We start from the raw sequence: 12933 nt of genomic DNA on the forward strand, positions 1-12933 counted from the left end.
AAGCATGTTGTTTCACGCGCTCGAGAGCTCTGATCATGGGACGGTAGCAAACGCCGGCGCTAGTATAGCGCTAACAGCCTCTAGCGCCGGCATTTGCTTCTGATCATCCCCCTTTCAGCCACTATCCATGCAAACCACTCACCTACTTCCTCAGTGAAAAGCCCACCTTTGTTTGATGCTTTGAATATGTACCTTTCAGCTGGATTATTTTGGGTACATTGCTATCATTATTTTTTCCTTGTTGCAACGTGTTTTTGTAAATTTTGTTTTGAAATTGGCATAGAATAATACATCTTACCATTTTGTATGAAAATACTCAACTTTATGGATACCAGCTTTTTGTTTGAATAGCTGAGTGGTGGGGAGGAGAAATGTAAATCTCTTGTAAAAGCCTGCATTATTAATGAACATGAGAGAGCCAGACCTTTTTTTTTCCCAGTCAATTTGATCTTTCATTCAGACATCCTTGATCTGAGAAATTTGTGAGGCTGTTTTGTTCCCTGGCCAAATCTAATTAAAAACCACAGTAATAACTACGTTTTAAGGGTTGCTTTCCCCCAAAAGTGAGAATAATTTATGTCAGAATATTATTTTGCTAACTTTGGCCAACAAAATTAATTTAATATTCTATTAAAACTTTGCATCACAGAGAATCTGCATGAATCTTAAGAACTGCTTTAGTGGGACCGACCTGGTAGGTCTGCAGCAGACGAGGGAATTGCCAGGAGGCAGAATCGGGGAGGACCCAGCTCTGAGCAGTCCTCCCACACTATACTTGACTCCCACTACTTTACATGCTTTCTAGTGTTTTACAGTGAAACTGAAGAGTCTTCCTGTGAAGAGCGTTCAGAGACTGCCACTCTTTGAAGCCACAATTCTGAGACTGAGCCTCAGTTTGTTTGCTCAACTAAAGAAGACCAGAGACAGCACGAAGATGACGATCAGGGCGCTTAGCTGCTGGTCCACTGCCTCTGCAGTCTGGGTTGCCATGACGTCACGTGGGGGCGTGTCCCGGGGGGTCGGCCAGGAAGGTATTAGAGCCCTTGGAGCCCTCAGGCTGAGGGCAGAGCGCTCAATGTGCTGCGGGAGGTAACATTTTCCTCTTCCTACCCACTAACATCCCCTGCAGGTCTCCTTAACAAACTTAAAGTAATCCCAAGTCACTCTGCTGCTTTCCAGCTCTCTTTAGTGCTCTCCTACCCCCACCTACCCATCCCTTTCTTTTCAACCACCAGAAAAGCAGGCTGGGTGTCTCCCCAGTTTTTGGCCCCTGCAGTGTACTTCTGCTGCCCCCAAGCCCGGCATCCAGGAATAAAAAACAAACAAACAAAAAAAGCTTCTAGTTTTACTGAAAGATCCGTCAAGAAAGCAAAGCAATCCTTTTTGATCCTTTTACAGTCTGATTTTTGTGGGTGGGTGGCTGTCTTTGCGAGAGAGTTGGACTCGTGATGGTTGTCCTGTCACTTTGGTTTATAGTAGCGGCTCTGGTAGAGTGTAGGACTTCAGCTGAACAAGTAAGTGAATTCCACGTGCACTTTTACTTTTTCTTTCCTGTCCTGCACGGTTAGATTACCCCCCCCCCCCCCCCCATGATGTGGAATACCTTTGCTTGCCCCCCTCCCCCCGGTTGATTCACTTTTTCAAAGTTTTGCTGTTGAACTCTCATCCTTGAAAGCACATGCCTTAATAAATGGGTAGGTAGTTGTGTAAGCCTCAGGTTTACTGCTGTAGACTTACACGACTACCCGTCTGAAAATCCCTGTGAATCTTTTACATGAATAATTTGGCTGCCGTTTTACTGTACTGTATTCGGTGACTTTTGCTCATTGATGTAAATCTCTTCTGCAGTCTGTACACAGGCAGCTTTGGGTGGGGGTGGGGGGAGGCTGAGAGCATTGCAGAATTTTACCTGGGAATTTATTCAACCGTATTTTGTCATCTCCCCCCCCCCCCCCCCCCCCCCCACACACACACCTATTGCCAAACCGCTTTTTCCATCCTGCTCCTCCTATTCATGAGCATATAAGCGTGCTTTTTAGCAAGTGAGGCATAAGGGGCAGTAAAAAAAATATGAACAGCTCTTCGGTTATAGCTCCTCTACACGTGCCATAGGAACATTGTGCCAGAGTTTTCTCGGGCACTCTGACAAAGCTAAGATGCCTTTTTACAGTATATAATTTGCTGTGGATGCCTTCCCTTGGAAAACCAACCGCAGGGTTCCTGTAATAACTGGGACAGCAAAGGGTTCCGTAAACGTAAATTGATATATTAGTCAATCCAAATAGCTAAATGCCCTGCATTGTGTTTCCTAAGATTATTTTTATAGCAGCCATCCTTCCGGCTGCATGTGGGCAGCCTCAGTGTGTTTCTTTCTGTGATTGCACAGCCTCTCTCATAATACCTGAGTGGAAATTTCACTGGTGCAAAGATCCTTGTTGAAACTAACATATGATCAGGGACGGTGCCACAGTACTAGGCACCCTAGGGCTGGCAAAGCTTCACCCTTGAGCCCCCCTGTTAATAAACTTTTACACTCCTAGCAACAGCCCCCCATCAAGAGATGATAATTAAACTCAACTCACATGATCATCCAAACACCATTACTCCAGAACAATCGTAAGAACATAAGAATAGCCATACTGGGTCAGACCAATGGTCCATATTGCCCAGTGTCTTGCCTCCAACAGTGGCCAATCCAGGTCACAAGTACCTGGCAGAAACCCAATTAGTAGCAACATAATTGCATATCATACTTTTAAATATTAAACATTGTTTTGTGAAAATATACATAATGAGAGAAATTTCCAAAAGCCATTTACATGGCAAATGGGGAAATTGAAAAATGCCCATTCTTCCTACTGGTAAAAGTAGGTGCTGACGATTCATTGAGTTTGTCTGGCTGTCAGGCTGTATTGTTTTGTCATGACTGTAGCTGCTCCCCTCAGAATCTGATGCCCTAGGCGACTGCCTAATTTGGTTAATGTTGGACTAGCTCTGCATATGATTGATTTTTCCATTACAGGACTAATGTTTCCTTTTCAGGAATCAATTCTTACTCCCCGGAAAGCTAATATATCCGCGACACTGAACTTGACACACGTAATTTTCAATTGAGAAGGGGTGCTGTCAGCTTTATGGAAGACTTACAGTTAAATACTGTTTAGGGTGACAATTGATTAGGTAATGTCTAGCACTTTAAAGCCCCTAGTGGTCTCTCTCATTTTTTTCCTACCTGTAAGGGGAAAATATAAGCATTAACTCATTTCTAGTGTGTCTGCCATGCTGATTTGCATTTTTTGTTGGGGCTATGACTGGAGTTCTTAAATCTGTGACTCCACAGTTAGTTTTGCAGGATACCTACAGTGAGTCTGTATGGAGTAAGGCAGGGCTGCCGAGAGGGGGGGACAGGGGGGACAAAATTCCCCAGGCCCGGGCCTTCCGGGGGGGGGGGGGGAGGGCTGGTGCCCACCCTTCAACGCTCCCTGGCATTGAATTTAAGCGCCTCACCTTCGAAGGCACAGCAAGCAGCGGCAGACCACTCCTTCCTTCCGTGTCCCGCCCTCGCCTGACATAACTTCCGCGAGGGCGGGACACTGAAGGAAGGAGTGGTCTGCTGCTGCTTGCTGCGCTTTCGATGGTGAGGCGCTTAAGGTCAGTGAAGAGGGCCCAGGGGTGGAAAAAGGGCCCAGTGGCGGGTGGCCCAGCGACCTCAGGTGGGGGGGGGGGGGGGGGGGGGGGGGCGGCCTTGTCCCGGGCCTGGCCCAGTCTCTCGGCGGCCCTGGAGTAAGGTTCATCTTTTGTTGACCTAGCATGCAGAAATGTCTCTTAGGCACATTCATTGTAGAATAAAAAAGGTATCATCTTATTTTCTTTTCCATGTTTTATTTTGTTTGATTTCTATTGATAACCTTAAGAGTGGACTAACACGGCTACCACACTCCTCTATTGTAGAATCCTGGAAAGCCAATAGGCTGTGAGGTCACTAGGACAAGTTTGGGAGGCCCTGATTTGTGGATTCCTGGCAGCCATGCTCACAATATCAGCAAGTTATCCCAGAGTGCTAGCAAGTAGTTGGCAGGAGCCCCTGAATATCCACAGACACTGTCCAAATGCCTCTTGTCAACCTATGTGCAGAACAGGAACAGGTCTCCTCTTTGGTTCCTGTTCATTGTTGCTAGCAGTACTGAAGTGGGGCTCCAGACCTCACAGTCACATTTTCTTTAAACTGAGCAAACAGAAGCAGGTTTTTTTTTTTTTTTTTTTACATGGGAATGAAAGGCTAATGCTTTCCTTGTATTCTATGCATCCTGAGCGCAGCACACTTCTCCCAGCAGTTTGTGATTAGTTCTGGCTCAGGGGCTGTGGATGAGGGCGAGTAGCAAATGTCACGGTTCCGTGTCACTAAGCAGGAAGTCGCATGTCAAAATAATCAAATGGAGCTATTTAGCTTAAAAAAAAATAAACAAAAAACCCCCTAACATGTGCTTGAACGATCAGAGCCCTCTTTGATGAAATTTCAGTTCCTCTAAAGGATGAAAACTTTATTTGATATAAAGGGCTTTGGTTACTGGTCTTACTTGGCATCACGACAGTGGTCCATATTCAGTATTAAAGTTTCTTAGCTGCTCTGAAGACCTTGAATGTATTTTGGAAGTTTTAAAATATAGGTAGTAAAGGCTGCTTATTCAATTAGTGGAGGAGTGGCCTAGTGGTTAGGGTGGTGGACTCTGGTCCTGAGGAACTGAGTTCAATTCCCACTTCAGGCAAAGGCAGCTCCTTGTGACTCTGGGCAAGTCACTTAACCCTCCATTGCCCCATGTAAGCCGCATTGAGCCTGCCATGAGTGGGAAAGCGCAGGGTACAAATGTAACTAAAAACAAAAATTAGGGAAAAACAGTATGATATTAAAGAACAGTTTGGAGCAAACATCAGCCTGTACAATGAGGAAGAAACCAAGGGGGTCTTTGACTTTTACTAAAGCTTAGCTGGAGTTATCTGTAGCAGGGCCCATAGGAATAAAATGGGCTCTGCTGCAGATAACTCGAGCTAAGCTTTAGAAAAAAGACCCCCTCTTATCCTTCTCTGACGGCCCAATAAGATTTGTGTTCTGGGAGTGCAATTGTAAACTCCTTTTCTAATCAGTCCATTGGCCTTTGTGCAGGTTTTATTGAATTGGAATCCCCAGGTCCTCATTCACTAGAAATTAAGGGAGAGAGCAAGGGATACTGATTTTTTTTTCCTAATGACTCCAATAAATGCATTTGCAGGGGAATGCCTGGATTTACACAGAGGTTTAGGATTGTCAGTCTACATTAAACCACCTTCTCCTTCATTCTCAGTGACGCTAACTCACGCATCGATGGAAAACTAATGATTTTTTTTTCCCTCTTCCAGGCTGGTAATGAAGAACTGATCCAAATAGGTAAGACCGTTAATTCACAAAGATTATAAGTGACTGGGGTTAGCTAAATAACCAGGCTCAGGCTAGTTGATTTATTATGGAGTCTCCTCCTCTTTGTGTCTTAATGAAGAGGAACTTTGGGCATGGTCCAGAAAACTAAAGACATTCTTTCAATTTAAGGGAAGGCTAAATGCCACAGGCTTGCTTCTGTCTGTATCTTAAGCAGATTTGAGAGGAATTCACACAGTAGCTCGCTTTCTTGTCTGCTCTGCCTGCGGCTGGGCAGAGCAATTTTCCAGACCATTCCCATTTTTAGTCATGCAAAGGGGCTACTTGAAAACTGTCCACCTTTGGGCTCAATTCAGTAAAGGGCACTAACTGTTAGGTGCCCAAAAAAAAACTGGGTGCTAAGCTAGTATGCACCTTTGCATGCCAAATCTGTTACAAAATACTAGTGTAAGCCCCAGTAACGCCCCAACTGTAGGTGCGACCACTTATGCCACTAACCACTAGAGTAGTCTAGTGGTTAGTGCGGTGGTCTGAGAACTTGGGAAACTGGGTTTTTCCTTTCCCACTGCAGCTGCTTGTGACTCTGGGCAAGTCACTTTACTTTCCATTGCTCCAGGTACAAAATGAGTACCTGTATATAATATGTAAAAATTACTTTGATTGTAACCACAGAAAGGCGGTATATCGAGTCTCATCCCCTTTCCCTTTAAAGGTGGCACCTAAATGTTGCAGTTATGTGCATCAGAGCAAGTATTCTATAAAGCACGCACAAGGTTAATCAGAACACCTCTGACGCACCCATTCCCCTTTCATGTTAACGCCCACCTTGAAGTTGCACATGAGAGGAGTTAGGCACACAGGGCCGGATTCAGTAAATGACGCCCAAAGTTAGGCGCCGAAAAGACCTGCGCTAAACTGGTATTCTGCAAAGAGCACGCGCATTAGCATGGATCTTGCTACTAACGTTAGGCGTTGGATTTATGCCCGTTGAAACCTGGTTTAAAGCCGGTGCCCAACTTAGGTGCAGACACGACATTATACTATAACGTTGCACCCCTGATCCGCCCATAGTCCTCCCTTTTCAGTTACGCACTATGAAATTTAGGCATGGGAGTTATGGAATAGCAGGTAAAGCAGATGCACATACAAATGCCAATTAACTCCAACTACTGATTGTTGACGCCTTATTAACTATTTAATTTGCATGCGCATCTGCCCTGTGCGCCTAGATTTGGGCAACCTATATAGAATCCAGGAGACAAAATAGGAATGTAAGTTGGTTACGTGCACAACTGATAATCACTGCTTGTTAATGCCAGCTATTGGTACTTATCTTCAATTAATTGGCCAATTTAGCACCAATTAGCTAATTATGTTATGCGCGTAACTGACCCTATTCTATAATGGGGCACACGATTGCACGCCTAACTTTAGGTGCCATTTATAAAATGAGGGGGCTTGTGTGCAGGTGAAAGTGCTTGCATTGTTCCATGCATACATGTTATCTCACATTTTACAGAGGTGTTCTAGGAGATGGAGACTGAAACAATATACATACGTATTGTCAAAACTGCGCACGTTTTGTTTGGGAAAAGTACTTACCACTACTACTTCAACATCTACTTATTTCTACAGTGCTACTAGATGCTGTACACTAAACATGTATGGGACAGGCCCTGCTCGACAGAGCTTACAATCTATTCAAGACAAACAGGACAAGTAAGGGATAAGGGAATTACTTATGGTGAGAATGATTAAAAACCAGACATGGGTACAGAACAAGTGTCTAGGTGTTAAGAGTTAAAGGCAGTCTCAAAAAAGTGAGCTTTTAGCCTTGATTTGAATACGGCCAGAGACTTGATGTATCAACTCAGGAAGTCTATTCCAGGCATATGCTGCAGCAAGATAAAAGGAATGGAGTCTGGCATTGGGAGTGGAGGGAGTAAAGTACAGATAGGAGAGATTTATGGGTGTATATGGGCACTTTTTGTTTTGGCAATTTTCAGTGCAAAACTGTACACCTACCTCAGCTGTGAAAATGGGTGAAACATTCCCTCGGTCTCTGAAGCTATTCAAGCACTATAAAACCTGACCTCCTTGAGCTACATTTATTAAAGTGCACTACTGCACTAGCGCATTAACATTATTAACACATGTTATTAATAAATAGGTCCCACTGTATAAAACGGGACAAGCAGTGAATAACATGCAGTAACGATGATAGTGTACTTTGGTAGATTTACTACTACTACTACTATTTAACATTTCTAAAGTGCTACCAGGGTTGCGCAGCGCTGTACAATTAACAAAGAAGGACAGTCCCTGCTCAAAGGAGCTTACAATCTAAAGGACAAAAAGTGCAGTCAATCAAGATTGAGGCAGTCTAGATTTCCTGGATAGAGGTACAATGGTTAGGTACCGAAAGCGACATTGAAGAGGTGGGCTTTGAGCAAGGATTTGAAGATGGGTAGGGAGGGGGCTTGGCGTATGGGCTCAGGGAGTTTATTCCAAGCATAGGGTGAGGCGAGGCAGAAAGGGCGGAGTCTGGAGTTGGCGGTGGTGGAGAAGGGTACTGAGAGGAGGGATTTGTCCTGTGAATGGAGGTTACGGGTAGGAGTGTAAGGGGAGATGAGGGTAGAGAGGTAGTGAGGGGCTGCATATTGAGTGCGTTTGTAGGTTAGTAGAGGCTCATTTTTGATACAAAAAAAATGTCCAAAAAACAGCACAAAGTGGCAGCTGGACAGTTTTTTTTTTTTTGACAAAGTGTACAAATCACTATTTTCGAAACCCATTTTAAAGACATTTTTCTATGTAGTTATCTGCAGTGCATCCAAATCACAGAGGTGTGTCGGGTGGGATTTGAGTCTTCCCAAAACTTGGACGTTTTTCTGTCATAATGGAACAAAGCAAAAACGTCCAGGGCTAAAAGTTAGACGTTTTGGTCTAGACTTGTTTCAATCAAGACTATGTCACAAAAAGGTGTTCTAAATGACCAGATGACCACTGGAGGGATTAAGGCATGAACTCCCTTACTCCCACGGTGGTCGCTGACTTCCTCTCACCCCTCAAAGATGTGAAAGAAGCAGTACATACCAGCCTGTATGACAGCTTCAGATATTATGGCCAGTCCTTTTAGAGCAGCAAGCAGGTTCCTGGAGTAGCCTAGTGGTTGGTGCAGTGCACTGTAGAGAAGGAGGCCCAGGCCCATATCCCACTCAAACTGGTACACTTGCGGTGGAAAGTGTGAGCCCTCCAAAACCCACCCAAAACCTAGTGTATCCACACATAGATGACACCTGCAGACATGTAGTAGTGTACACATAGGCCCCCCATATAAGAGGTTAGGGGAGGCTAAGCCTTGCCAGCCCCAACTGCAACCTTTCCTGTCTACCAGCCCGCTGCCTTCCAGATACTGTCACACCTCTACCCCGCCACTGTGCAGCACCTTTTGGTTCCCTTCCTCCCTTTCCACCTCTATTGGCCCACACTAGCACACAAGAAGTGAAGAATTACAGGACTGCGGCTCCCCATGCACTGCTACTGCTTCCTCTGAGAGTCCCAGAAGTTTTCATCAGAAGAGGTGGGACTGGCAGAGGAATCAATAGCGGTGCATGGAGAGCCATGATCCTGTGTGTCTTCAATCCTTGTGAGCTAGCGCAGCCTGGCAGAAATAGGAGGAAGGGAAAAATGGAAATAGGAGGAAGGGAGCCAAAAGGTTCTGCACAGCAGTAGCGGTGGGGATAGGGGTAGAGGAGTGAGTGAGAGAGAGAGAGAGAGAGAGAGAGGGGGCAATGCTAAGGATGATGGTTAAGGAGGGGAAAAGAGGAATGGGGCAAGACTGGAGGGGAGGAGAGAGAGTGAGAATGTCACACAGATGGGATAATAATGGATGGGAGGGGTAGAGAGGCAGAGGTAATGCTGGATGGGATGAAGATGGGATCCGGGAGAGACAGAAGACAGGAAAATACTGCAAGGGGGGCAGAGCTAGAGAGAGGCAATGCTAGATGGGGGGGAAGAGAGAGAGAGAGAGACAGGGGCTGTGCTGAATGCCAAGGGGAAAGAGATGGACTTAAAAGTAATGTTGGATAGTGGAGGGACAGAAAAGAGATGTTGGATGGTGGCAGGGGATGATAGAGAGTGGAGATGCTGGATGGTAAAAGGAGGAGACTAGATGCTGGATGGTGGGTGGAGAAAGAGACAGGGACAATACTGCTTGGGGTGAGACAGAGACGGGTCAGTGCTGAATGGTGCAGGGGAGGGGATATAGAGAGACAGTCGCAATGCTGGATGGTGGGGCAAGGGAGAAAGACAGAGGAGATTCGAGATGGTGTAGGTTGGGTGGGGGGAGAGAGAGAGAAACAAGAGAGGAGATGCTGGATGGCAGAGGAGAGAGGGACAAGAGGAGATGTTGATTGATGGTGGAGAGAGGGAGAGACAGAGAAGATAATGGATGGCAGATGGTAGAGAGATTTAAAAAACCCCAGAAGAAACCAGTCTGTGCAGAAAACAGACAAAAAACAAAAACAGCAAAGACGACTAAAATTGAAAATGAAAAAAGACGACCTTACTGAAATCAATTTTAAAAAGTTTATTGATTTATAAAAATTAAAAAGGGAAGGTGATTGAGACTCGACACAGCTGTGTTTCGGCCTGTCAGGCCTGCATCAGGAGTCTTTTCACCATACAGAAAATCTTGTTTTCATTCACGAATGATTATATTGTAAAACTTGAGCCGAAGCTTCTGCTCGGTCTATTCTTCAGGTTTCTCGTAAGAACGTATTAAAGATGCAGCTAAAGCTGTAACAATGAATTAAGCTCCGGTCAGCATCTCACGTCTAAGTCAATTGGTGGTGGTAAGGGCTGAGACTGTAAATAGGTGCATGCTACTTTTCATTTTAGCACACACCCATTTCTTGGCCCATTGAAAAATGCCCTATTTCCCAGCTGCGATAAAAAATGGCCCAGCGCATGCCGAAAACGTGTGCTCACAATACTGCAGGAAACTTTTTACTGCTGCTTAGTAAAGGGAACTCTAAATATCTGTGGATTAGTCTGTACTAATCCAGATTGTTCAGTTTTTCATTAGTTGTATTGATGTTCTAGTGCCCACTGCAATGTTTATGGTGCTGCCTTTCCTAAGAAGGCCCTTGTTGTTCGGCCACTGGAAGTTAGTACTGTTATGGTATGGCATGACAGGATTGCTTTATAGATCCTGAGTTATTTTGTAGGATTTTGTATTACTTCGCAGTATGCCTAGTACTGGATTTTGGATTTGGATTTCACTCATACCTCTTTCAGTTATAGCTGAATGTGAGTTACATTCAGGTGCAGTAGTTATTTTCCTTACCCAAGATCTCAAGCAGCAGTAGTGGGATGTGAACCCTGGGTACCCTGGCTCTCAGACTACTGCTCTAAGTATTAGGTACAGCTAAAACATACAAAACATTCCAAACATGTTTGGTAACTCAACGATAAACTAAAAGCCAGCAGATCTGAAGCCTAGTGGTCATTTAGCACAAGATTTCTGTTACAGTGCTGCTGAACACCACTGTTCACATGGCCAATAAGAAATTGCTGGACTAGAGAGGTACGGCTGATTGGAAGTCAAGTTCATATTTTACTAGAATACTGAAGATATTGTTCTGTTTAATATGTTGTATTATGAGAAAAGTGTCCCACCGTTCTTTCACTGCTGACACAGGCGTTGCCACCCACTCCAAAGATTTTAATTTTCTCCATTCCATTGCACTTTGTCATCTATCCCACCCTAGCCCTGCCCATAATCTCACCCTAGCCCTACCCACTTTAGCCTCCCCAAATAGCTGAGTCACCGACCACCTATGAGTATACCGTTGGATACAGTAGGTTTTGGATAGGGTTGTCATATGTCCGGATTTACCCGGACATGTCCTGTTTTTGAGGGCATGTCCAGGCAACCGGGTGGGTTTTGCCAATCTGCCCGTTTGTCCAGAAATCCGGACAAACGGGTAGATTGCTAGCCTCCCCTCCCCTTACTTACTACTGCCGTGGTGGTCTAGTGACCTCTTCCTCCTTCGGGGCAGGAAAGAGCCCCCTCTTTCCTGCCCAGAGTGCTGCCCTGCATGCATCCTTCCTGTTGGTGATCTAAGCGCCGATTCAAAATGGCCGCCGAGAGTTGAAGTGACCTCGTGAGACTTCAACTCTCGGTGGCCATTTTGAATAGGCACCGAGATCACTAACAGGAAGGATGCATGCAGGGCAACGCTCCGGGCAGGAAAGAGGGGGCTCTTTCCTGCCCTGAAGAGGTCACTAGACCACCAGGGCAGTAGTAAGGTAAGGGGAGGGGAGTGACGGGGAGGGTGTGTGACAGGGGCGAGGGGAAAATGTGACAGGGGGCGGAGCAAGGGCGTGGAAGGGGGCATGGCAGGGTATGAAAGGGGCAGGGCGTGAAAGGGGCAGGTGTCCTCCTTTTTGGGGCAAAATATGGTAACCCTAGTTTTGGAGGACTTTCACCATACAATATAAAGGGATGGCGATCAGATGTGTACCTGGGAACTTTTATGTGAAATCCACTGCAGCGGCCTCTAGGGTCCCCACTGCTCTGCTGGGATGTCTGCGTGGTCAGTCTGCTAAGAATGCTGGTCTTCCATATGTCCCAATGGCTTGTTTTTGTGTGTTTTTCCCTTGGACTTTTTTTTTTTTTTTCAAATGGTCACAAAAGAAAAACGCACTGAGCACAAATGACTAAAAAGTCTAGGAAATGGCCATTTTCAAAATGCCCCTCTTAACCTCATATATTCAGAGAGTAAAAGTTTAATGCCCCAGAACTGATGTAAATTGTTAATTGTCTTTTTTTTAATACACGTGTAAAAACTGAACCCAGTCATAGAGGTAAATAAGTAAATGAGAAGTAGGTCATAGAGCCCCCCTCTCCCTGTTTTCTACCCACCCACACCTTGATATCTATGAAGCATTGCAGAGATGAAGGGACCTGCCAAGTTGTCGGTGCAAGTCATATTTTGATGCATTGCATTGTCAGGGCAAGAGTAACAACAAATATCTACATTTATACTGTTGCATTTGGGCAAATATCTTAAAGCACTGTCAGCCTGATATTTGGCGCTATTTAAACATCCAGGAATGGCTCCTTGCAGATTAAATAGCCTTAAGTTGGCTAAGCACTAATATTCAACTTGAGATAGCCGGCTATCTTGGCTGAATATTAGCACTTATACTAAGGTAAAAGGAAAAAAAGAGTTTATGTACACCCTCCCTTGATGAAAATCACTAAGGAGTATGAAATAACTAGTACAAAGTATTACAAAAAGATTGCTGTAGAGGACTTAGGTCGTGTATCATACCTAAGACACCCTGCCATCTGGGACCCTGAAGCAGCTAAGTGAAACGCTGGCTATTGTTGGCCCAGGGGCATGTGGACTGCTCGTAGAGTGATGGCTTGGCTCTGATCTTGCACACTATACTGGCTCTTTAAAGATAAGTGCTTGTTTGCTGGCTCATTACCAATTTGATATAGGCACAATTGG

At 45.1% G+C, this 12933-nt stretch overlaps 1 protein-coding gene across 1 annotated transcript in view; it reads left to right on the forward strand.

Moving 5' to 3' along the window:
* Positions 1 to 1076: 1076 nt before the first annotated feature.
* The window catches only part of ADAMTS3 (ADAM metallopeptidase with thrombospondin type 1 motif 3), a 346529-nt gene continuing 334672 nt past the window's right edge, over positions 1077 to 12933 (forward strand). Inside the window, exons 1-2 of the mRNA XM_030190629.1 lie at positions 1077 to 1514; positions 5395 to 5422. Of these exons, the coding sequence (XP_030046489.1) occupies positions 1449 to 1514; positions 5395 to 5422 (94 nt within the window). The 5' untranslated portion in view covers positions 1077 to 1448. The remainder of the gene's footprint in view (positions 1515 to 5394; positions 5423 to 12933) is intronic.

This window comes from Microcaecilia unicolor, chromosome 2 (assembly GCF_901765095.1).
Source record: "Microcaecilia unicolor chromosome 2, aMicUni1.1, whole genome shotgun sequence".
Classification (NCBI taxonomy): domain Eukaryota; kingdom Metazoa; phylum Chordata; class Amphibia; order Gymnophiona; family Siphonopidae; genus Microcaecilia; species Microcaecilia unicolor.